The sequence below is a fragment of the Diplotaxodon limnothrissa genome, linkage group LG1, assembly GCF_057381915.1.
Source record: "Diplotaxodon limnothrissa isolate DT_005_m linkage group LG1, D_limnothrissa_male_GT1.1, whole genome shotgun sequence".
Taxonomy (NCBI): domain Eukaryota; kingdom Metazoa; phylum Chordata; class Actinopteri; order Cichliformes; family Cichlidae; genus Diplotaxodon; species Diplotaxodon limnothrissa.
The window spans coordinates 5,224,017-5,250,203 of NC_140596.1; the positions used below are offsets into that span (position 1 = coordinate 5,224,017).

The following is a 26,187-nucleotide window of genomic DNA, read 5'->3' on the forward strand; positions in this document are numbered from 1 at the left end:
GGTTGTGCTGCGTGAAAGGCGTTGAGTGTGCATTGGGGGAGGTTAGTTACTGGAGCTGGAGAGAGAGTTATTCAGGAGAACTCTCCCCTTATATCAACTGCCCTGTTACTGTACCACCTTAATAAACCATGTGCTTAAGACTTTACGTGAAAGTTAAAATATATATGTTCAGTGCATAGATATATAGTGTGTATAGTTATATAGTTATATGTAGCCGCTAAGACTGGTGAACCTAAATCTTCACCACCACGTCTGTATACATGCAAGCGAAAAGGGGAGCGAGCGGATCAGCGCTCAGGGCACAGAAACTAAGCTGGCTTCAAACACACCATTTATTTCCATAAAAAAAAAAAACACAGCCAGAATCACAAATACAAGTTAAAATTCCCCATATACAATAAAAATAGTGTTTGCAACCCGCTAAAAACCCTGCCAGGACTCCACACCTGAACACGGCCTCCCTCGTCTCACCGTCAGATGCAGGCAGAAGGGCATCCCTGCCCTGTTGTGAATTGCGGCCATCGCCACCCACTGTTGCTGTTCCTGCGTTGGGACTGGATCGCCGAACGACTCGCGGCACCCCACAGTCAGGCAGCAGTTCCTTCAACACACGTGCGGGCTTGCACGCGTTCCTTTTTTTTCCTGCTCACCTTTCGTGCGTTGCTCTCTTGTCTCTGCGCTCACTATCCCCTTTAACAGGTCAACCTGGCGGCTGATAGGCCACCTTGGGGAACGCCCCCACCTCACAGGTGCCTACAATTGTCTGTTTAGTCCACAGTGGATTAAAGGAATATGGTACAACCTTAACACACATAATATAAATGAGGATAAAACCATGCAATATAAATATCAATAAACAAACATGCAATATAAATATCACAATAAAATCATGCAAATAAAATCAACACTATGTACCAATACACAGATTGATAAAACATAAAAACATAAATTTCCACTGTATGACATATACATGTCATACAAACGTCCACCACAAGATGAGTATGGAGACCATGAATTATAAATAGAAGCAGACATGAAGATAGTGTTAAACCACCTGCTAGCCAATACGCCACATTGTATGCCATATCTTTTTATGAGGTATGAAGATTCATGTGCTTTTGTGCTGAAGGTTTTCTTCTGTTCTCAAACTGCTCTTCTCTAAGAGATCAGTCTGGGAGGAGTTCTTTTTTTCTCCAACTCTCTCCCCTCATGTATTGTGTATTTCATTGTTCTTCTGGTGCTGCCTCTTCTGAATTGTCTTCCCAATGTGATGTTTGTGCAATGTATGTATGGTCAGAAGGGGTCCAACTTCACTGGATGTAACATGTACGTGTAACATTGCGGTGACAAATTAAGGCTCATCATCTAGAGTGCTAAATTGTCAGAAATGTAAGGTAGCTCAGTAAATGAACTTGTGCTCATTGCTCTGTATTATTTAAACATTCAGACCCCCAAAGGTCTTTTTAGTCATCTGTTTGTTTTGTCTGTGGTTCAACAGGTTTCTGTCTTCCTGTCTTCCATTTCTTACAACACATTCACACTGTTACGCATACACAACCCAACTCTGCATGGCCACAGATGCAGTATTTGTTAGTCCCGCAGTGGGAGCTTAGATGAATATGTTCAAGCTATTTCTGTTTGGTTATGTGTTTTGCGCTTATGAGTGTAAGCTTACAGTACACTTTAGTGGCAGATTTTTAATGGTGGAGTATACTGAATTAATGTTTTCTTCCATACTAAATAGTGAATTATAGGTTTGTGTAAAAACTTTTTTTCATTTCTACAGAACAGGTGTGAGCAACAGAACCCTGGCTGATGGAGAACATAGTGCGCTTCTCGTTCAGTGAGAGACTGAGATTACCGAAAAGCACCACTGAACGACACAGGAAATCATTCCTGCCTGTGGCCATCTCCCTGTACAACGCATCCACTTAACACACTGTTTGCTGCTACAGCTACACATGTTTCTTTTCCAAATATTTATTTATAAGTGACTTATGTATGTATGTATGTATGTATGTATGTATATATATGTATATATTGTACTATTCTTAGTTAGCGTATTGTCTGTCTTGTCTTAATGTTGGTTTAAAATGGAGCACTGTAACAAAAAATAATTTCCCCCAGGGATCAATAAAGTATTCTGATTCTGATTCTGATTCTGATTAATCATCCTCTCCACTGGTAAGATCACCACACAGGAACCACACTTTGTGATAGTTTGTTCATACATGTGTGCTGTATTCATGCTGTGCTGTGTCATACAGTATACGTTGTTGTATGCTGCTGTGTGTAGGAATATTCACTTAGAAACATAAAAAAATAGGAGCATTTACTAACTTTTTCTCTGTGTAACCGCTATTTAGTTTGTGAGCATCTCAAACTAAATAAATAATTTAGTTTGAGGTGTGAGAATTAGAGTTTCCACTTTCACCTATACTCTTTCACTTATATAAGAGCTATTAATTATTAGCTTAAAGCACAGTACACACTGGCTTCAGTGAACTTATTTACTGATGAATCACATCTGTGCTTGTAAACTCTGATCTGAAAGACTGTAATGTAAACTCCTGCAGTGCCATGTTAAAAGTCCATCCATCTATTGATCTTCTGCTTATCCAATTCAGACTCGGACCCACACAGTGTACTGTAACTGTTTGTTTGTCTCTTTAATGTTATGGCACACACAATGCTTCCAGCTCAGCACCTTTGATTTCTCCATGGCCAGCTTTCCAGTTGGATCCACGCTCCACTGCAGGTCCCCAGCATCATTAAAGAACAAACAGTTCAGCAGAGTTCAGCAGTGTGATTCCTTCCACCTGGCCCAAAGCCTCCATGGCACTGCCCCTCCACTGCAGCAGAGCCAGAGATCACACCACTGCCACATAAGTTGAATTTTTTTTTTTTTTAATACTGTGTGCTGTATTTTAACAGTTTCCAGTAACAATGACAATGACCTGGACTGGAACTTTTGCGGCACATGGCACCATGGCAACAACCCCCTGAGCCTGAACCTCAACATCTCTACTGGCTGTAAAGGAATCTCCATTTCAGCCAATGAGAGCTTTCTGTCCATCAACGGGCAGATCACAGCCCAGTGTAGGAGATCTGAAGTGATTACCTTCAAGCACCTTGGACTTGAGTCAGGGGAGGACATCAAGTTCTGTCTGGACTGGGAGCCACTGCTGGACCAGTTAATGCTGACAGTAAGTGATAACAATTTTTAAATTTAAGTGTGGGTTCTAAATGCTATTTTTTTTTTGTTTCATCATTTGACACCCATTATTTTACTCAATAACATTAAAGTTCAGGAGAACTCAACTAAAAATGAGCGTGAGGTAGTTAAATGAAAGATGTGGAAAAAGCACATGTGTATAATAATATACCACCACCACATTCTAAAAGCCATATAACAAAATGTAAAATTTATATGATGTTCTGTACACTGCATACACTACACTAGCTAAATTCAAGATTATTATGATAATTTCTGTTTTTTGTTTTTGTTTTTCCTGTTGTGATGTTCAGGTAGGAGAGAAGAAGCTTATTCTGTGCTCACCTGCAAGCCTGCAGGATTCCTGCTGCACTGACCTGAGTGATGGCCCAAACACACAAGAAGCAGACTACGGCATCCTCAATACCGAGATTAATCATGATTTCATCACCGACAAAACACGGATGGCGTACAACTTTCAAGCAAATTCCACCAACTACAGTAAGGAAGATTACACATATTGTGTCAGCATATTCTTGATAGAAAATCTGTGAATGAAATATATTTAGCAAAAAATAAAATTGATGTTCTGTACTGTTTTATTTGTTCCAATAACTCAGTTTGTCTGTAATGTTGTTCATATTTAGCTTTGCTGAACCAGCATTTCAGATTTCTGTTATCAAGTGCAGCATGTCAGAATCAGAACTTTCTCTTCTTTTCTGTTTTTGCAGCAGAATTATGTGAACAGGCGAAACGGGAATCCGGCCCCAACAAGTAATTTCCTCTCTTTTCCTCAAATGCACCAGTTTATTGCAGGGATATCATGGCAGGATGTTGTAGACTTGATCCTTCCTGAAGTACACAAACTTTGATTACAAACGAGGAGTGAAGACATTAGCTGTCTGATGTAATATTGCTCCATTCAAATGAAACATGACAAACTTATAATCATGGCTGTGCCTGATGTTTGTGTCCAGGTGTGCTGAGCCTCCATACGCTCACAAATCTGATGTGGAGATGAAGGAAGATTTCAAAGGCCACAGCGTCACATCACCTGTAAGACAAACACACAAAAGTTAAAGAGACTTGTCTTCAGATTAACCTTTTCTTTTTCAAACCAACCAGTGTGAGAAGGCTTTGATGATTTATTTTTAGAGAGTGGATGCTCTGTGATAGTGTGTCAGCTGTTGTATTGCAGTGTTACTGTTCTGAACTACCTCATCTTACAATCTCATTTAATTATAGCTACATTATAAAAAAGATAAAATTGAACAAAATTTTATTTGTAATAAACTATACTGAAACAAAATGAAATTTATTAAATTTCAATTATTTTTCAAAAAAACATTTGCAGTTCATTGTAATTCATTTATGTCGCCCACTGTGGCACACAGATATATTTTTATAGGTTAAGAGGAACACAGAGGGCAGAAAACATGTCAGGTTTTGGATTTGTGTACACTCAGTAGTGTCAGTTATTATTTGGTGTAGTAATGAGTTTAAAAACTGGAGGAGTGAAGAATGAAGTTAGCCTTACCTTTGCTTTCTTTAGTGCTCAGGCTGTGATGAAATGCAACCTTTCCTCCTTAGACACACAAAAATGTCCCGCTCTGCAGAGTAATATCACCTCTTAAATCCAATTATTAGGTTTCTGTAGGTTTCACCTGAATCACACATCTGCAGAAGTGAGGTTTCACTTTCAGTCATACGACTGGGATGAAGATTCATATTTTTAGAGTTTGCACTGCTGACATTAGCAAAAAACCTTCTTTGCATCTGAGACTGTGTGCTTCCATTTTTAATCCAGACTTACTTTACAGCACATTTTTGAATAACCTAGAGTATTCATGCAAGTAGAGGGGAGAAGTGATGTAGTACAGAAAATAGGGTGGGAGGTTAGTCACATAAAAGTGACTGATGGCAGCATTCTACTGACGATTACAGGATGGTGTTGAAAGCTGACTTTTTTTTCCCCCTCTAAACGACCCTAAAATAGAGTCATTTAGTAACCCAACAATCTCAAAGCAGAGCTACAAGCAGAGCTGCAGAGTGAAGCAGGTTTTGCTTACATTGTAAAAACTCACAGTTCTTATATGTGCTGTCTTTTCCAGGCCATTGCTGGTAGACCTGTCAAGTCCAATATCACTGTCCACCTCCCTGCTGCCTTAAAACAAGCTGTGAAAAATGTTAGCAATGTAGCCTGCACTTTCTTCAAGAACATCTCCCTGTTACAGGTAAGGCTGTTTGCCTTCAGTCGATACAGGCACATATGACAGGATTTCAGGTGACCTTATTTAGCTGTCAGCCTGCAATTTTTTCCAGTGTTCACATTTGCGATTCTATCTGGAATACTTTTGTTGCTTTGTGTGCAAATATTTATGCTGCATTGTGTAAGATGAAGGTCAAGTTGTGTGTGTTTGTTTCAGGAGGCTCACAAAACTGCCAAGCCTATCAATGATGTGGTGGAAATCACGGTGGAGAACGAGATCATCAGAAATCTGCCTGAACCCATTAGGATAGATTTTTACCATGAAGCCGTATCTGTAAGTTTGTGTGTTTCTGTGGCGTTTAGCCTGTATCAGTACGCTCCCCACCCACTTTATATTACTTAAAGCTACTTCCTTAAACTGACACTTACTGTACCAAATAGTAACTGCTGAATTGACTGCAATGTGCTGCAGTGCAAATATCAGTAAACACTCAGGGTTACAAATATGGCTTAGGTGCAGAAAACAAAAGCAAAATGCTGTTAAGTTCTGTAATATCAGCCTGTTGACCTCAAAGGTGCAACAAGCACAGAAACCATGTGTAGCAAAAATAGACTGCGGTCTTAATGTGCATAGTTTCTGTGAAGTAGTCACGGTGACACATGAAACTCCCTGTTTTTATGTTAACTGTGATCTAAACATTCTTTAGCATTATGGCGATACACAGTAAGCCAGATTATGTATGCAGCAAATAGGAAACAACTTTAAAGGAACTAAAATGTAAATATGTCCAACAAATGCGATATATGCAACTTCTTATTGGGAGATGTCTGCAGCTCACATCTTTGTTCCCTCTTTATTTCAGGAAAGCTATTTAAGGACATGTGTTTCTTGGGACACTAGAAAAGGTTGGAATCCTTTAGTGGCCATGCATACAGAGGTTTGCAAAAGTATTCGGCCCCCTTGAACTTTTTCACATTTTGTCACATTACAGCCACAAACATGAATCAGTTGCATTGTATTGGTCTTTCACGTGGAATTCCAAAGTGGTGTACACATGAGAAGTAGAACGAAAATCATACATGATTCCAAACATTTTTTTTACAAATAAATAACTGCAGGGTGGGGTGTGCGTAATTATTCAGCCCCCTTTGGTCTGAGTGCAGTCAGTTGCCCATAGACATTGCCTGATGAGTGCTAATGACTACATACAGCGCACCTGTGTGTAATCTAATGTCAGTACAAATCCAGCTGCTCTGTGACGGCCTCAGAGAATATTGGGAGCAACAACACCATGAAGTCCAAAGAACACAGCAGACAGGTCAGGGATAAAGTTATTGAGAAATTTAAAGCAGGCTTAGGCTACAAAAAGATTTCCCAAGCCTTGAACATCCCACGGAGCACTGTTCAAGCCATCATTCAGAAATGGAAGGAGTATGGCACAACTGTAAACCTACCAAGACAAGGCCGTCCACCTAAACTCACAGGCCAAACAAGGAGAGCGCTGATCAGAAATGCAGCCAAGAGGCCCATGGTGACTCTGGACGAGCTGCAGAGATCTACAGCTCAGGTGGGGGAATCTGTCCATAGGACAACTATACTAGACCTCAGTGCATCGTTCGATACTGTTGACCATAATATCCTATTAGAGCGATTAGAACATGCTGTAGGTATTACAGGTACTGCACTGCAGTGGTTTGTATCATATCTATCTAATAGACTCCAATTTGTGCATGTAAATGGAGAGTCCTCTTCACATACTAAGGTCAATTATGGTGTTCCACAGGGTTCAGTGCTAGGACCAATTCTGTTTACATTATACATGCTTGCCCTAGGCAATATTATTAGAAGACATAGCATACATTTTCACTGCTATGCAGATGACACCCAGCTCTATCTGTCCATGAAGCCAGATAACACACAAATTAGTTAAACTGCAGGAATGTCTTAAAGACATAAAGACCTGGATGGCCGCCAACTTTCTGCTTAATTCAGATAAAACTGAGGTTATTGTACTCGGCCCTGAAAAGCTTAGAAATATGGTATCTAACCAGATTGTTACTCTGGATGGCATTACCTTGGCCTCCAGTAATGCTGTGAGGAACCTTGGAGTCATTTTTGACCAGGACATGTCCTTCAACACACATTAAACAAATATGTAAGACTGCTTTCTTCCATTTGCGCAACATCTCTGAAGTTACAAATATCCTGTCTAAGAGTGACGCTGAAAAACTAGTTCATGCTTTTATTACTTCCAGGCTGGACTACTGCAATTCGTTATTATCAGGATGTGCAAAAAACTCCCTGAAAAGCCTTCAGCTAATCCAAAATGCTGCAGCAAGAGTCCTGACAGGGACTAGAAAGAGAGAGCATATTTCTCCTGTATTGGCTTCCCTTCATTGGCTTCCTGTTAAATCCAGAATTGAATTCAAAATCCTGCTCCTCACATACAAGGTGTTGTGTCCCCCACAAGCCATGTGGGGGACACAGCAAACATGTGGAAGAAGGTGCTCTGGTCAGATGAGACCAAAATGGAACTTTTTGGCCAAAATGCAAAACACTGTGTGGCGGAAAACTAAATCAAAATCAAATCAAATCACTTTTTATTGTCACATCACATGTGCAGGCACACTGGCACAGCACATGCGAGTGAAATTCTTGTGTGCGAGCCCCACAAGCAACAGAGATGTGCAAACACAACAACACAAACGAGCAAAATACAAGAATGGCCAACCTGAAACTAATAAATATATGTACAATATATAATAGTGTATGCATTTCTGGATGTGTATACTAAATATTTTCGTGTGTGTGTGTGTGTGTGTGTGTGTGTGTGTGTGTACACATTTTTACAAATTAAATAGTAAAAAAATAAAATAAAATAATAATAATAAAATATACAGAGTTGAATATGTGCAAAACAAGTGGCATTTATATACAGTGTGGAGTGCATAATGTTGAAGTTCCAGTAGTGAAGCTGAGGTGTCTATGACGTGTTCAGCAGTCTGATGGCCTGATGGAAGAAGCTGTCTCTCAGTCTGCTGGTACGGGACCGGATGCTGCAGAACCTCCTTCCTGATGGAAGCAGTCTGAACAGTTTATGGCTGGGGTGACTGGAGTCCTTGATGATCCTCCCCGCTTTCCTCAGGCAGCGCTTCCTGTAGATGTCTTGGAGGGAGGGAAGCTCACCTCCAATTATCCGTTCAGAGCACCGCACTACTCGCTGGAGAGCTTTGCAGTTGTAGGCGGTGCTGTTGCCATACCAGGTGGTGATGCATCCAGTGAGGATGCTCTCAATGGCACAGTGATAGAAGGTCCTGAGGATGCGGGGGCTCATGCCGAATCTTTTCAGTCTCCTGAGAAAGAAGAGGCGCTGCTGCGCCTTCTTCACTGTTTTGTTTGTGTGTACTGACCACGTAAGATCCTCAGCCAGGTGTACGCCAAGGAACCGGAAGCTGCTCACTCTCTCCACAGCAGCGCCGTTGATGGTGATGGGGGTGTGTACTTCTCTGCACCTCCGGAAGTCCACTATCAACTCCTTTGTCTTTGCGACGTTGAGGGTGAGATGGTTGTCTTGACACCAGTGGGTCAGGGCGCTGACCTCCTCCCTGTAAGCCGTCTCATCACCGTTGGTGATAAGACCCACCACTGTAGTGTCGTCCGCAAACTTCACAATGATGTTGGAGCTGTTAGTGGCTGTGCAACAACCCTAAACATAAAGCCAGAGCAACAATGGAATGGTTTAAAACAAAACACATCCATGTGTTAGAATTGCCCAGTCAAAGTCCAGATCTAAATCCAATCAAGAATCTGTGGCAAGATCTGAAAACTGCTGTTCACAAACGCTGTGCATCTAATCTGACTGAGCTGGAGCTGTTTTGCAAAGAAGAATGGGCAAAGATTTCAGTCTCTAGATGTGCAAAGCTGGTAGAGACAGACCCTAAAAGACTAAATAAATCAGTCTTTGCAGCAAAAGGTGGTTCTATAAAGTGTTGACTCAGAAGGCTGAATTATTACACACACACACCCCACTTTTCAGTTATTTATTTGTAAAAAATGTTTGGAATCATGTATGATTTTCAATCCACTTCTCACGTGTACACCACTTTCTGTTGGTCTTTCATGTGGAATTCCAATGCAATTGATTCATGTTTGTGGCTATAATGTGACAAAATGTTGTCACATTACAAAAGTTCAAGGGGGGCCAATACTTTTGCAAGCCACTGTATTTGACATTATTAATTATTATCTATCTGTATTTCCCATTTTCTTTCCCATAATTCCCACCAATGAGCTTTAACTGATTTATATTTTCCTGCTGCAGATTCTCTGCAGGTGAACTGGTCAAATGATGGATGTGAGACACAACAGAAAGGGGAAAACCACACTGTGTGTCTGTGTAACCATACAACTTACTTCACTGTCCTGGTGGTAAGACACCGCTTTTCATACAACAATAAAAACAGTAATGAGATGTTGCTTATAAGTACTAAGTCGTTTTAAAGATGTATAAAATAGATGTTCTCTAGCATATCGAGACTATCTCTCCACACCGTTACATATTCCATATGTACGGGGTACGACCCCCCCCTTGGTCATGGCGTGTGGATATTTCTTTAAGACACTCCGGCACGCCCGGTGTGACCATGAGCTGGGTCTCCTCCAACACCTGCTGCTGATTCACTGCTGGCCCCTCCCACAGCATCCCTCCCATGGCTCCACCTCTGAGGCCTGGGCCAGTGGAGGTTGACTATCAAGTAGTGGAGGTTGACTATCAAGCGGCAGATGTTGAAGAGGTTTCCATCCTCTCCTTCGGTGTTGCCCACCTCTCCCTGGTCTGCTCCCTGCTGGTCCCTAGGCACAGTGTTGGGCGAGATGGGTCCCTTCAGCTCTTGATTGGAGCATGCCAGTTGTGGCAACTTGCCCTTCCTGGGGTCCCGTCTAATAGAGCGGACCTCAAAGTTGATGCTATCACGCAGCCATAGCGCCTCCTATCTCAGGTGCTGCTGCTGCCTGAATGGTCTGGTTGCAGGCAGTTGAGTGCCCTGCCCCCCAGCATTTATGGTCCCCTTCCCGCAGTTGGTTGCTGCCATGGTGGGAGTAGTAGCCTTTAGCCCTGCCCCTGGTCCCTCTGGATACCCCTTCGGGCCCTCATGTGCAGGGCAGCATGCCCTACAAGGGCGTGAGGGTAACTGCTGCCCTGCTGGTGGCCATTTTGTCGCTCGCTTTATAGGGATGGAGCTTGACACAACAGCTGCAGGCAGGGTGGGGACATGGTGAGCCTCCCCCATCCTGTGCCTCTAAGGAGAGCAGGCTAAAATGGGGATGATGGCTGCAGTGTTCCCTCCCATGGCTCCGCCTCTGTGAGGCCTGAGCCGGTGGAGGTTGATTATCGTGAGGTGGATGTTGAAGAAGCTTCCTTCCCATCTGGCTGCCACTGGAGTGTGTCCCGGACGGGTGAACCCATGTCTGGGTTGCCTGATTCCGGGCCCCTCCCACAGTGTTCCCTCCCATGGCCCCGCCTCTGTGAGGCCTGGGCTGGTGGAGGTTGATTGTCAGGAGGTTGATGCTTATGACGCTTGGCTCCAGTCAGACGACCAGAGTTGCCTCATGGGACTGCCTGTCTACCCTGCAGCCACCTCGCTGTGCTGAGGGGCCTATACAGGCGTGTGGAGACAGCCGTGTTCAGTTGAGGCGGGTAGGACCTCGGAGCTTAGGCTCAGCTGTACTCCAGCCACCCTCCTCCCTCCTGACATCTTTTGAGTTGGGCCTCGTGGCCAGGACTGCTGAAGGCTGTGTTCCCCTGGCATATTGCCCGCGCTTCACCAGTTTATGCGCCAGTTGGCTCGGCCACCAGTTGACAGTTCTCCGGCCTGCGGCGCTGGCTCTCTGTCTGGGAGATTGCCCAACTGTTGCGAGTCTACGTGGCCAGCAGGGCCCACTCAGTGAGCTGACACCCATGGTGAGTCACTTCCCTGGCTTCACTGTAGCTCCAGGCTGTCTTCCCCTGGCGTGTTGCCCGCAGTTGCCGACTTACGCGCCAGTTGGACCTCGCTGCAGCGAGTGAGCATTCTCCAGCCTATTTTAGACGGATTTTCTCTGGCATGTCAGCTGCTGCAACTCCTGGCTGTGTTCCCCTGGAGTATTCCCTGCATTTGCCGGTTTACACGCGAGCTGGACCTTGCTGTGTTTGATTCTTCAGCCGGCAAGTGAGTGTTCTCCAGCCTGCAGCGCTGTGCACGAGTGTCTTGTTTGAAGTTCACTCTTGCTGCTCCCCTGTCTGCACACAGTGCTAGCGACCGCTCAGCCCTGGGGCAGACCTTTGGGTTAAGTCCCCGCTTGGCCTTCAGTGGGCTAGACCGCACCTCCGTCTGTGGACAGCTGGGCGGCGCCGTGGCTGTGTGGATGGACCCTTCAGGTCGCATCCCTGCCTTGGCCCTTCATCTTTGCAGCTGTACTGCTGCTGCGGGCTGTGTTCCCCTGAGTGAGCTGACACTTGACCCTTGACTGTCCGCCAGTGTCTCGTCAGGCCCACTCTTGCTGGCCCCCTGTCTACGGATGGCTCAGAGTGGCTGCTATGCCCTGGTGGCGAACCTTGGGTCGCTCCTCACTTGGGCCCTCAATGGCCTGAGCCACCAGCCCCTCCCCTGTCGTGGATGATGCAGGTTGGCTGCTCAGCTCCTGGGACAGGCCCTGGGCCTCGTCCTACCTCGGCCATCCACTGAGTGGCCGAGATGCTGCGAAAGGCTCTTTTCCCCTGGCACTGTGTCACTGCCTAGTGCCAGGCGGGGATCTGTTGTGACTTGGCAACTCCAGCCGGTGGCTACGACTTCCCGACTGGAGCGTCATCGCGGATTTCGGTCACGGCGATAGCCAGCTGCTGTGCACGAGTGGCTTGGTAGGTTGTGTTCCCCAGGCGTATTGCCAGTGTTTGCTGGCTTTCATGCCAGTCTGACCTCGCTGGGGCGAGTGACAGTTCTCCAGCCCAGTGTAACTTCAGCCAGTGAGTGAGAGCTCCCTAGCCTGCTATGCTGGCTCCCTGTCTGGTGCTTTGCCTGTGTGTCACGGGCTTACATGGCCAGCACGGGGACACCCAGTGAGCTGGGACTTTGTGTCTGACCTCGAGTGTCTCGTTTGCGAGTTCACTCTTGAAGCTGTAGTGACAGTGCTGGGGCAGCTACTTGGCAGCTCGGTGTGCTGCGCTCCCTGGCGGTCTGCTTTGCAGTTCCCGGGCTGACCTTAATCGGCCAATCACTTGCGGTCCTGCATGACTGATTCAGGCCAGTCTGGGGTCTGCAGACTGCTGCCTCCACCCCTTGGCTCAGGCTATGCGTCTGCGAAGCCCTGACCAGGGTGGTGTGCCTGTTGGTGCGTGGTCACTGACTCCCAGCACTTTCACTCTCAGCGGTTCAGTTGCACTCTCTCCTCGCGGGGTGTCTTACGGAGTTACCCTGTACATATGGAATATGTAACGGTGTGGAGAGAGTCTCTGACTAAGAGAACCAAGGTTACACCGTAGCCTTACGGGGGGGTTGTGTTGCTTTTTTTTTTTTTTTTTTTGTGTATGAAGACCTTTTTCTGCTCATTGCACTGTCCACTTGTAGGACCTGAAGCCTCGATCAGTGTGCCAGCCCCTGGAACTCACTGCTATTCGATATGTAGGCTGTGCTGTATCTATGATCAGCAGTTTTGCTCTTATAATTTATCTTGGCAGAAAAAAGGTATGTGTGCATACAGTCTATGGAAACAGTTTTTAGATTTTTTTTTTTTTTTTTTTTTTTTTTTTTAATTTACACTTAGGTAATCTGTTTATCTTTTCAGTACTCCCATGCAAATATCTAGCAATGACTATTCCATTAGACACATGCCAGTATCTTCAAACACAAGGAGTTTGCATTGTATTTTGTATTCTTATACTATAACTGCATTTCTTGCATTATATAGTTCTGCTTCTAGATGTTATATTTCAACACTGTCATCCAATTAAATACACAGTACATACAATACATAGATTTGAGGATTTCAGTTTTTTGTACTTTCTCTTAAACTGGCTGCTGTAACAAGGTATTTTCTTAAGTTTTGGAATAAATAGTGTTTTTTGTCTTATCTTATTTGAAGAACATTTGGGGTATTTAAGTATAGTATACATATTAATATTAATATAGGATTACTGAATTATTGTAAGTGCAAGCAACAATAGAACAAGTTCATACAAAAACTTGGTGGCATTACTGTGATCTTGTGGTTAACTTGCTGAAAATAGAGATGCAGCTCATGTACCAAAATATGTGAGCCGTATCACCCTTGATGTTAATAACAGAATCGTATTACTGTTTTCTCACCACATTCTTGTCATTTAAAAACTGGAAATGTTTCTTTGTTTTGTTATGTTTTTTTTTTTAACAATTTCTGGACATGTGAACCAAATTTATTTTCAGATTAAAATACCTTTGCATGGTCTGGCTATGTTTGCACAACTGATTGTCGAGGTGTCTTAACCTCACACTATAAAGTGCTTTGAGATGACCGTTGTTGTGTTTTACTGCTATATAAATAAAATGTATTTGATCTCAAGTACAGCTGCAATCTGCAAAAAGTGAAAGAAAAGTGCTTTTTTTTTTTTTTTTGTTTCATCTCATCATAGAGTATGCTGCCATTTGTCATTTTGGCTGTTTTTTGTTAAAATCTTTCAGGTTTGGTAAGCAAGAAGTGCTGTTTGTTGACATCATGCAGCACCCTTCACCCTACCTGAGGAACAGGTACCTGGCCACAGGAAAGACTTCAGCTTCAAATCATAATCCAACTACTCCCACAGTTAACTATGAAGAAAACTTCATGGTTAACTGTGTATTATGCAGCATTTTAGAGGCAAACAGTTTATTTATATGTACAGCAGTATGACTCTTTCTTTATCTCATACCAACTGTTGCACCTGTGTTTCAGTTTGGATCTCATATCCAGTAGATGTTCTTGTACACTGTCTCATCTTTATAAAGTCTCACAATCCAGCTTGTCACTTCAGCGTTTTCAGCATACCAAATCTAAGTGAGCTGCAATTTTATACAAGCTGGAACAGCTGAGGTAGGTTTTGTTGCACACAGGTGAAACAGCTGTGGTCAAAGGTTTTGGTTTAAGTGTCACTAATGCCAAAAAATGTATTTATTTGCCATTAAAAGTCTTGAATGAATAAATGAATGAATTGCTCATGACTGCTTTTCACTGTGTCACAGAAACATGTATTAAAAAATAAATAAACAACTTGAATAAAAATGTAAGCAGCAAAGTGTATGAAACAAGGCCATGAGCGAAGCTGGTTTGGACCACGTAGTTGTTTGCCAACAATATACCCACCAATACAACATCACTGTAGTTCTCACCAAAGGGAGGAAAGCAGCAGTAAGATGAGCTCAGTAGTAGAACAGAATCAATACAATACCCATAGTTCATTAGATCAGAATTGTACAGCTCATGCAGCACCACCTGAAGCAAATGTTCCAATAGCTCGACTACCATGGTGAACATGACATCAATGATGATGATGACAATGACAGTGGAGACAAATATAATTTAGATCAATTACCCCAGTTGCTAAGAAAGCTTTCTACTTCCCTTTCCAAAAATAACCTTTTACTCTGTATGTTGTGTAGCTGAGACTAGACGGAATATAAGCCAAGAAAGAAATCCCATCTTATGAATGCTACGTGTAGCAGACTACATGTAGCATGCATAACATTTTATGACAGTTCATAAATTCATGTAAAAGTATCCTGATAACACCTGGAAGCTTTGAAAATAAACATGACCGTTTGTGCTTTTGTTCTGCGCCATAAATGTAATGTTGTTGATTCAAAATAATGATTAATAACTATATATTATGATAACTTGTTCGAAAATTCCTGACAGTCATTTTGATTGCTTAGAAAAGTCTCCAAATGATCAGCCACTATACTGTAGTGCAATTATAAACATCTGGATTAGAAATCAAGTAAAAACAGATGGTTTAAAATACTAAAGAATGTATATCTAATGCTCATCCTGTAATTTTTGTCCTGCTTCACTCAATTTCTCATTTTGCTTTTAGTTACTTACATTTGCTAGTCGAAAACATGTGGTTTAATGTTAAAATGCAGTGAGTCAAAAATAGCTATGAGACTAAACAGGGCACAACAGGATTGGACTCCTGTGCAGCTGCTGGAGCTGATCAGGCCCACTGAAAATTTAACTAAAAATGCTAATCAATCTTAATGAAACTAACTTCAAGCTGCACAGAGCAGATGAAACAGCAGGACGTCTGCTGAACATTTAGTCTAGTTTCAAAATGGAAGACCCTGAACAGACTGAATGCTTTGCTTATGAAATGTTCCCGGTGTTTTTCAAGCCAGGCAAAAGATGTCACATACACAGACACACCCTTTATATTCCTGGGATAAAACCAGTCTCAGGATCATACCTCTGAGACAGGAACCGCTTTGACTAAACAGCAGTATTTGATGTACTCAGAATTAGACTGATCAATTGAGCTTCTTTTATCCATATCGCCCTGTAAAAAAAAAACAAAGCAACCTCTATTATAAAACATCTACCTTGCCAAGTCACACATATTTCTACATATAATTCCACAATTCGCTACATCTTGCTTAAGATGATGGCCATTGCTGTGCAGCAAATCAATAACAGTGATCGCTCTGTGATGTTTACTCAGAATGTCCCAGGTTTATATCTGTAAGCCAGCTAGACTAGCTGTTTTTTCTGCAACTTTTCTCATTTGCAGTCAGGTTTTGACAGGACAGATCATTTAAAATAATAATTATGGAATTTTACAGACAATTTTCAAAAGCCATAAAGCAGCTACGTGCATACAACAACAGCTAGCAGACTGGACTAAAACTAAAGCTCCAAATCTGACCAAGGCACAAATCTGAAACTAAAAGGTTCTCTTTTGAGATGAAATGAAGATTCTGAGATACAAGATGTCTGGAGCATAGTTTACTTTAGGAGACAGGATGTGCAGAAGTTCCACAACTGGACTAAAGATGTGGAATGAACAAAGTGTCTGTGTGGACATGATTAAGAACAAAAAGAAATAGTGCATATTAGTTATGTGTTTCAAAAATAACAACAGTGGGTTTAAAAAAAAAAAAGGCTTACAGCATCTCATACTGTGAAACAGGGTGAATTACACTAAACCCACCTCAGCTGGTCAGCTTGAAACACTCAAGAGTCACTGAATTCAACACATGGAAAACATGTTATGTTGGTTGAAAAAAAAAAACAGCAAGAAACTGCAAGCAATGAGGCCAAGAGTAAATAAAGGCAATGACATTACAGGGATGAGTCACTGTCCTCAAATAGCAGCAGTAGTATTTTCTCCCCTTCTTCATTAGAAAATAAATAAGACCAATAGTTTAGATCAATGTTAAACACACTCACACCTTTTAGTTAGAACCCAGGAGAGAATATTAACCTGCATTATGCTCTGGTCCCTGCAGTCATGTTCATAGCACCAGTGAAGTCTCAAAGGCATATACTGTTTAAAAGGCATATAGTATATAAAATTACCTGCTAAACTTAATAAGGATTAATAATAAATAAACTGCATAACCACCTCTCTACTGCACCTTGAAATGTTTTCCCAGAACAAAAATCTTTGTTTGTTTTATACAGCTGAAGGCCACATCTGTTGGCTGTGAGGATGCACAAAGTCCTGGGTTTTAAAGTGTAACAGTCTATTGACTTTTGTCCATCTCAGTCAGCACACAGAAGCAGGTGTACTGGGTGAAGTCAGTCAGAGAACCTGCAGAAAACAGACAACACCATGTTGGTTAGTTGACTCAGGTGAAGTTAAGTGAAAATGACAAATCCTTCTTGCTTCCCATGTAGTGCACTCACGCAGCAGCTTAGTGATGACAGGTGGTCGTTTGGACTCTGGCAGGTAGACACCCAGGAAGTAGACTGGAACACCAGACAGGGCAATGGCAATGCCGATCAGGGAGTTGATGGTGTCGCTGTAGAGAGGAACTGCCACCAGGAAAATGGTACAGAGGCAGAACACCACCGGGTATAATAATGAGAGCTGCAGAGAGAGTCACGAGTTCAAAAACAGATCCTCCTAAATAAAAACATAGTATGAAAATATTTGCTTCATCATTATTATTTTGGATTTTATATGAGTAAACCTACACTGTGACATTCTTCATACCTCAGCATAACATCCATCCAGTTACTGTAACTTTACTTATTAGTGAAACATTCAGCCTAATGTTGGCAAAGCAGAAAAGTGTGTGTAGAAGCTGTTTTTTTTTTCTAAAGCATTAAATAAAACCAAATTAAATCTGTTTCATTACTTTTAATACTATAATTACATATAATTAAAATGAGTCACCCACATTCTAACATTACATGCATTATATTCAAACTGAACATGGAAAACCTGAGATACCTTAAGAGGTCTGGGTCTGTCTGGCTCCTTCATGCGGAGGTAGATCTGGCCAGCGATGGACAGCCCCATGAAGAACCAGTAGCTAAAGCTGTAGTAATTGATAAGCTGGAAGACGTCTTCCACTGTCAGGTAGATCAGTGACATGACACACTGGACAGCAGACGGGGAAAATGACACCAGAATCTGAGTTTGTGTCATAGTTTGAGCAAGTACAATAGAACAAGTGTGCCAAGGGCCCCTTATGGTTTACGGCCTATGATAGCAGTTTGTATTATATCCTTTTATTTCCCAACACAAGAAATGAAACTGACACCCTTGAGTTTCAATAATGCAATCAAGGAGTAGTAATCACAGGATTCCCAGTGAGCTGTTATTAAGTAGGAGTTTCTTCCACCACTATAATCTGCATTTCTATTTACATACATTGAAGATCAGAGCAGGAATCGGAGTGAATCTCTGTATATGGATCATGGACAGAGCATCTGGAAGGTGACCCTCACGAGATCCCACAAAGAACAACCTGGACACAAAGGATACCATTTCTGCCATTTAAAGATAAATCAACCCGTAAAAATAAATGGTTGAAAAAAAGAAATCACCACAGTATATTTATTGCACTTCTTAAATCATTGCATATTTGTTTGTTCTACCTGGATGCAGCTATAATAGATGCATTGAGGCCTCCATAGCAGGACAAAGCCACAGCAATGGGAATGGTCCAGCTCATTACACCAAGCGTGTGATCAGCAAACGTCTAAGCAGTAAACAGAAACTGGTTCAACAACTTAAACTCAAACACAAGCATAGTTTTCCATTTCATTAGCTACTTTTCAGTTTGTTTACTCACCACTGCAACTGCATCACTGGCCAGTATAGCACTGACATCCAGAACAGCATAATAGGCAACATTAGTGAGGATGTAAATAATGGTGACAATCGGCATAGAGATGGCAATCGCCATGGGCAGGTTCCTGGAAAAACGGGGTATTTGATCAGGCTGAGTATTTTTGTCACATCTTTTCTACTGAGGAAAATAATAATAATATTATTAAAAAAAAAAAAACACTGAAAAGAAAATGTACTTTTCAGGACTTTTGATCTCCTCAGTTACAAAGTTGAGAGTGTCCCAGCCAGAGTAAGAGAACAGGGCAGAGTACAGCGCCAATGCAATGTCACCGGGGTCGGTAGATGATCCCTGAAAGGATGATTCGAAGTTGCCTGTGTAGCCTAAAATGGAAACATGACAATCAAAGCAACAGTCTGTGAAATCTCATTGCATTCAAATTAACAGTGATAAGATGCCACAGATACACAGCATTAGGTGTTCTGGCGAGAAGTATGTTGATGGTTCCCGAGATTTCAGTTTGGTTTGTAGCACCAAGCAGTTATAAAAGGATTCTGAGGACACATTCGTATGGTAATTAGTAGCTGACTTGAGGTAGCCCCTGCTTTATCACTCACTTTATTCTAAATGAACCTGTAATTTTCAAAATTTTATACCATATTCATTACGACATTGAACTTGCGATTAAGACCATAAAGTCCTTAGGAAAATGTTTACTGAAGCAATATCCAGAGTCAATTTGTCATAAACTTTCATGCAAAGATCTCTGCTTTACTCCTAAGCAGAAGTGTTATTATTTCTGAAGGCACTGCTGACCTTCAGAAATAATAACAATCTAAAGCAATCCATTAATCAGGATTAATGCATATCAATATGATTATACAGACCTTATCATTAATTGACTTTTTCTTTGGAACTGGAAGGATTCTCGTTTCTGTTTATAGTTTGGGTTTGTTCACCAAACACATTACAGTAGACTTTGTGTGGATGAAGTTAATCAGTCTTTGTACTGATCAAAAGAAGGACTTGAGACTGGTGGCTGCCATCTGATGATTTAGATTTTTTTTTTAACTTGTTTTTTTAATAGTGTGCATTTGCAGGCGATGACCACCACAGAGAAGAGGAAGACATCTTGACTTTACTTGAAGACTCCATAAATAGTTGTTGGCCTGACCAGGTAAACTAGAGAACTATCCAATGAGTTCCAAGACTGCTTTTGCATTGGGTTTGCTTTAAAACCTGGAGGATACATTCATTTTTATGAAAGTTCTGTACTATTTCAAGAATGGGTTTACAGCTACACTGTTAACTTTCTTCAGCTGCACTGATAATTCAGGACTGAAGTCCTGATTTAAAAGTTCCTAACTGACAAATAGACATTCCATGAATTATGCGTCCAAAACAAAATTAATTTTCCTGACACCTAGAAAACCTCCAACAAGCACTAAAGCCAAGGGATCATCTGTCTGTGGATGTTATTTAATCATAATTTCCAAACTACATGAAAAGGTGAGTACTGTCGTCACCACTCACCTTGGCATAGCTTGACGATGCCAGTGACTATAATGACGATCAGGGCTGCCACCTTAGCGTAGGTGAAAATGTCCTGAACACGGGTGCCCCACTTTACATACGCAGAGTTGATGAATGTCAGCAGGCCTGGAAAGAGAGGAACACTTACTACTGCAGAAAAGGCTAGATAGATATGAGCAGACAGAAGTTGGATATAAACAGAACTAAAGTACTTACAAACACATGCTGCAGCAATGAGCCTGGATGCCGCATACGGTGGCTCACATGTTGGAAAGAGCGGCTGCACCAGGTAGTTTGCAAATGTGATGGCTATGACTGCCTGGCTCGTGGGCTCAATAATCAGCAGAGATGTCCACAAACGAATAAATGCAATAAAACCACCAAATGACTCCAGTATGTATGCATAAGAGGCTCCTGATTTGGTGATTGTGGTGCCCAGCTCAGCATAACAAAGGGCCCCAATTACTGAGAACAGACCTCCAATCGCCCAGATGACTAGTGAGAGTCCGTAAGAGGCACTGTAAATGAGGACACCCTTCGGGGACACGAAGATCCCAGAGCCTATCATGTTTCCTACGATCAGACTGACTCCATTAAGCAATGAGATCTCTTTTTTAAGCTGCATGCTCACTTTGGGTGTTTCCAAAAAGGTAGAAGAGTCACCAGAATTGCCATTCATCTTCTTGGACTCTTCACGGTTGGCCATGGTGCCGCTGCAACAGGGCAAAACCAGCAAGAACTGAAGACCGGCTGTGTGTGCTACAGTCCCTTGTCAATTTCTGAGAACCTCTGAAACAACCTGTCCAACAGAACCAGAAGAAGAAAATTCTTATTGGTAAAGTAGAGAGTAAATAAGATAAGATAAGATAAGATAACCTTTATTAGTCCCACACGTGGGAAATTTGTTTTGTCACAGCAGGAAGTGGACAGTGCAAAAGTTATGACGCAAAAATTAGAATACAATAAGAATAAATACAGTACACAACTGTACAGAATAGAATAAAATACTATATACAGTAGAATAAAATAGAATAAAAATATACAATAAGATAAAAATAGAATACGAATGCTATATACAACTGAGTAAAAATACAACGATGCCAGAAAAGATTATTGCACTTAGTGTTATTGCACATGTGTGGATGTGTGTGTTTGTTCAGTTAAAGTCTTTGTTGTGGAGTCTGACAGCAGTGGGGAGGAAAGACCTGCGAAATCTCTCCGTCCCACACCGTGGGTGCCGCAGTCTCCCACTGAAGGAGCTGCTCAGTGCTGTCACAGTCTGCTGCATGGGGTGGGAGACGTTGTCCAACAGGGATGACAGCTTAGCCGCCGTTCTCCTGTCACTCACCACCTCCACTGGGTCCAGAGGGCATCCTAGAACAGAGCTGGCCCTTCGGATCACCCTGTTCAGTCTCTTCCTGTCCCCAGCAGAGATGCTGCCGCCCCAGAAGACCACACCATAAAAGATAGCAGAAGCCACCACAGAGTCATAGAAGGTCTTCAGGAGTGGGCCCTCCACCCCAAACGACCTGAGTCTCCGCAGCAGGTACAGCCTGCTCTGCCCTTTCCTGTAGAGGGCGTCTGAGTTATGAGTCCAGTCCAGTCTGTTGTTCAGATGAACACCAAGGTACCTGTAGCTGTCCACAGCCTCAATGTCCATACCCAAAATAAATTCTCAGCAGTCAGAGAAATGTCCAGTGATTGATTTTCAGGGTATCACTTATTGCCAGAGATAGTCAAGTGGAGAAACATAATTTATAAGGCTATGACATGGACCTTTTTCATTGTGCATGGAGGATGCTGAAGGTTGTTCAGCCTTTAACTTCTGTTAAAAGGGAAATAATTATTTAAAAATAAAAACCAAATTAGAAATTATAAGGCTGCAAAAGTAGTCTGAATATGGGAGAAGCAGTTTAGAATATCAGTGGCTTTCTGTATTGTCAGTGTGGAATGTGCAATTTACAGCTCAATTACATGACCACAACTTGATATGATGAGCTGCTTATTAACTCTTATTATATTCTGCATTAATCATCATTAATGGGCAGCTGCTTGTGCCTGTGTGCATGCGAGGTACATGCTTCACTTCAATCATTAGGCATCTGTTCCTCACGCACAACCTGGCCAGCACACCACCTGTTTACCTCATGATAATTTAACAATCAATGAGTCAAACAAGGTCACAGCTGTTGACTCATCACTCAACAACAGAGGAGATAGAGCTGCCTTCATGGCTGCGTTAAGCTGCCTGTGCCTCATTAAAGCAAAGGGTGACGGTGGTGTGAATCTCCATATGTGCGAAATGCAACAGGTATCATGCAACTCTGCTAACGATCCTGAAGATTACACAACACAAGAAGGATTCAGCATTCAAAGAGAGTTAAAACTAAACAGGCATCCCTTGGAGATCTTTTCATGCAATGGTGATATTCTGGATTTCAACTGACTTTCTCCCTGTGGTTTCAAAAGAAGGCTAAAATATAAAAATAACAACAAAGTACACTGCGTAGTAGGTCAACTGTCCAATGTTAAGAAACACTTGACTACTGTATATACAGAAGATTTTTCCAAGCACAATATATCCAACTGTTAGATTGTTTGACTGAACTGAATCCATATCCATGTTATTTTTATCCATTAGATAATCAGTACTGTACATCAAGCTTCAGTAACTGCAACCCCAAAGCTGGTTTAAAATCGGTAGCATTCAAATCAAATCACATCTAATTTATTTCTATAGCACATTTAAAAGCAACAGAGTTGACCAAAGTGCTTCACAATTAGTTAAAAACATGAGAAAACAATAAAAAAAACAAAACAAATACAGATGAATTATGTAAGGCAAAGACAATGTATAACATAAAAACAAAATAAACATATTGTTTTGTTTTCCACATTGGAAACGGTGGCTAAAAAATAAGGTTGGTAACAAAAATGTTTATTGTTCAGGAAAATCGCTGCATTTCAGAGGAAAATTGTGTTCATGAACCAAGTAGTTGCATCCTCATTCACTTCATATTCTTTTGATTAACAAACCCAAAAAACCATAACCAATAGTTAGCCGAATCCTGCTTTTGAAGATCTGTTTTGTAAAAGAATCAAGAAATATTCCCATGAGAACTATTTCAAAATTGCTTCCAAGCTTTCTTATATTTTGCCTTACAGTTGTACATTGCGCAACAAAGACGTGATGGCAAGGAGGGTAGTTTTTATAGAAGAAAAATGACCAGGAATTAGTAGGTGAAATGAATCATACTGAAATCTATCTGTACACATCATGTATTCTACTGGTCTCAACAAGTATGTAAGCATGCCAGCATGTTCTGCAATTACAACAAAAAAAGGTTTTATCTGTCCTTGCATTCCATTCAAGATGTGTGTTCAGCAGTGCAGGAGGAGCTACAGGCAGGTAAACACGATAACAGACAGTCCCTAGTAACAAAAGCAAGCAGGGCTTTTAGGGTTTGTTTGTTTTTTTGTTTGCTGTAGTCACAATATGTCTATTGTTTTATATAATTATTAGAGTGGACCACCGTAACAATCTTTAATTTTGGTTTTTTGGTTTCTAAAACGCGGTACTGTTGTGCTGAGCAAAAGCAGCACGTTCAATGACACGTTATTCCCTCCTTTGTGAAATACATTTGTTGGAAATCTAATAAATAATGATGTGAATTTTTTTTCTTCTTAAATTAAATCTGTAAAATGTTGTTTTTAAGGCTAGAGAATTAACCTATATACGGATATGATCTAATAGCTCTCTTGCCAGTCCCCTGCCTACCTCAAAGTCAAAATAAAACATCTGTCAACGCAAAACAGCAGCAGCCGGTGTTTTCTTCCTAAAACAATAACCTTACTTCCGCTTAAGACTTTCAAAATAAAGTTACAACCATCTAGTGCATCTCTGGTAGAAAAGGGCTTTCTCTATTTTCTCGCACATTCTCTCTTTATTTTTCAAGGCAACCTTGCTACATTTTGTTGTTAATTTTATCAGTCAAATCCACGTTCATCAGGTTTTTCGTTACTAAGCATTTACCTCAATTCAAAAACGAAAATGCGTGCGCGGTGAATAATGATATATAGTAAACGAACAAAAAAGTGTAACAATTAATAAAATGGAAAAAATTGGTCTAGTTTACCTTAATGTTAAAAACAGTTAGAACATGAGACTATCCAAATTATATTAGCCTGTTAGCTTATTGTTTGAGCCGACTCACTGCATATCATAGCTTTGATTTCTTTGAGAAAAACCATGAAGTTGCTTTTTTCTTTGTTTTGTTTTTCCCTAACAGCAGAAATTCCCCATCTTTTATCAAGCGACACAGCTTTAATTTCTCACGAATTTAATTGGCTAATTGTAATTTTGGCTTTAATTTTGAATGCGGAGCTTCTTACCTCCTGTACCGTCTCGCCTCTTTGCGGCTAGCTTGTAGCAAACGGACTCCCCCTTTCTCCCGTTTCTCTGTCTAAATTCAGATAGTGCTAAAACTTCCGAACACGAACACATTTAACATAAACTATGCCCGCTAAGTGACGACGGGTTCAGAGCCGTGCTTCCCAGTGGTACCTGTGCTGGTTTTCCTCCTGTCTAATGATTTTGACAGCTGGCCAGCAGTGCGTCCTCATCACCCAGTAAACAACCGGCTGCTGCTCAGGAGGAGACGTCGTCACGTGATCTTGCAGTATTTTTGGCTCTTCGTATACAACGTATACCCATGATCGACATATCATTGTTCCGATACCAAAGAGGGACTAATTGTGTTTACACTGAGGCAAAAAAGATGACAAAAAGTCATCACAGGATGCTACAAATAATAGTATCATCAAGTTGTTGCTGTCATGTTCCTAATCACTTCTCTCAGTTATATTGGCCCCTTGGCACTTGATGTTAGTGTGTAAAAAGCACATGTGTAATTAGAGCATTCCTGTTAGAAGCATGGGGCAGAGGGGTACTTGAACAGAATGTGCCAATATTCTGTTAGTGAGATGTCAGGTGATGAAACAAATGTATCCATGTCAGCACACCCGCAAAAATCCAGGACACATTCATAGCTGTAGACCTTTTGTGCAATGCATAAAAAACAAAGTAGTGTATTACAAAATAACTTTAAGTGATGGGTCTTGTTTCCTAAACAGCAAAAACCATGAAAGGCTCACCACAGAGCAAGTAACTGCTGGCAGCCAAAAACAACCAGTCATAAGTTATTTATTAATGCAACAGTACCGGTAACCTTTTGAGCTCTGATGCCTCACATCACGAGGGTCCTGGGGAGTTTGCATATTTTCACCATGTGCTAGTTTCAAATTCTTTGATTAAACTCAAAATGTGATCTTTTAAGCTTCAAGGAATTATACATGCAATTTCAATAATCGTTTTATCCTTTAAACACTAAAATTGACCAATTATGAATTTGAACAATGATTTTAAGACTTGATTTTGGCACAATGTGTATATATAGCAGCTGGATGGCATAGTGGTAACACTACTTCCCTCCTGACCAGGGTGTCTGTATCCAATAGGGGTCGCCAGGCTAGGGCCTGCATATTTAATATAATGTATTATTATTCCTTTCAATAGGGAAAGTCAGTGTGAAGTGTTCTGTTTTATTTAGTTTATTATGAATATATTACATGTTAAGGATGATGAAATAATGTTTCCATTGAATCTTTGGAACAAAGACCTGTCCTCTGAAAGACACCATGTCTGAAAAGACAGAATAATGTGACATCCATATGCTAGGAGCAAGGATGTATTTTATTGCTATGGTGCAAAAAAATGTAAAACACTATCATGAAATTTATTAATGAAAGTCTTTTGAGGCATTAAGAAAAGCCATGAATTTTTTCTTCGAAGTATCAGGCTGGCTTCTTCCACCAAATACGTACGCACTGTATCACAATAGAGATGGAAAACAAGCAGCAAGAAAGCAACAATTAAGAAAAAACAAAACCC

The 26,187-nt window shown here is 41.4% G+C and overlaps 2 protein-coding genes across 2 annotated transcripts; one reads left to right on the forward strand and one right to left on the reverse strand.

Moving 5' to 3' along the window:
• The first annotated feature begins 1,815 nt into the window (after positions 1-1,815).
• Positions 1,816-13,263, forward strand: LOC146639303 (adhesion G protein-coupled receptor G1-like). Its single transcript, XM_085351165.1, has 12 exons — positions 1,816-1,836; positions 2,166-2,184; positions 2,935-3,206; positions 3,529-3,715; positions 3,946-3,988; positions 4,192-4,270; positions 5,326-5,448; positions 5,641-5,757; positions 6,287-6,329; positions 9,746-9,852; positions 13,026-13,142; positions 13,243-13,263. The coding sequence occupies exons 1-12, from the start codon at positions 1,816-1,818 to the stop codon at positions 13,261-13,263; spliced, it is 1,149 nt and encodes a 382-aa protein (XP_085207291.1).
• A 3,884-nt stretch (positions 13,264-17,147) lies between these two features.
• On the reverse strand, positions 17,148-20,943 carry slc7a6 (solute carrier family 7 member 6). The gene is made up of 9 exons (XM_085351638.1): positions 20,454-20,943; positions 20,238-20,363; positions 18,943-19,087; positions 18,708-18,831; positions 18,511-18,614; positions 18,284-18,380; positions 17,861-18,010; positions 17,311-17,494; positions 17,148-17,215 (listed from the first exon to the last, which is right to left on the reverse strand). The coding sequence occupies exons 1-9, from the start codon at positions 20,941-20,943 to the stop codon at positions 17,148-17,150; spliced, it is 1,488 nt and encodes a 495-aa protein (XP_085207764.1).
• Between the last annotated feature and the right edge of the window lie 5,244 nt (positions 20,944-26,187).

Bases quoted from the DNA above. Each gene is read 5' to 3' on its own strand.
- LOC146639303 (XM_085351165.1), top strand. From the start codon at position 1,816: ATGGAGAACATAGTGCGCTTC. The intron at 3,207-3,528 runs GTAAGTGATAAC...TGTGATGTTCAG, and splicing joins TGGACCAGTTAATGCTGACA to GTAGGAGAGAAGAAGCTTAT. The intron at 13,143-13,242 runs GTATGTGTGCAT...TTATCTTTTCAG, and splicing joins TTTATCTTGGCAGAAAAAAG to TACTCCCATGCAAATATCTA.
- slc7a6 (XM_085351638.1), bottom strand. From the start codon at position 20,943: ATGGCCAACCGTGAAGAGTCCAAGAAGATGAATGGCAATTCTGGTGAC. The intron at 18,381-18,510 runs GTAGAACAAACA...CTTTGTGTCCAG, and splicing joins TCTATTATAGCTGCATCCAG to GTTGTTCTTTGTGGGATCTC. The intron at 17,216-17,310 runs GTGAGTGCACTA...TGTTTTCTGCAG, and splicing joins TGTCATCACTAAGCTGCTGC to GTTCTCTGACTGACTTCACC.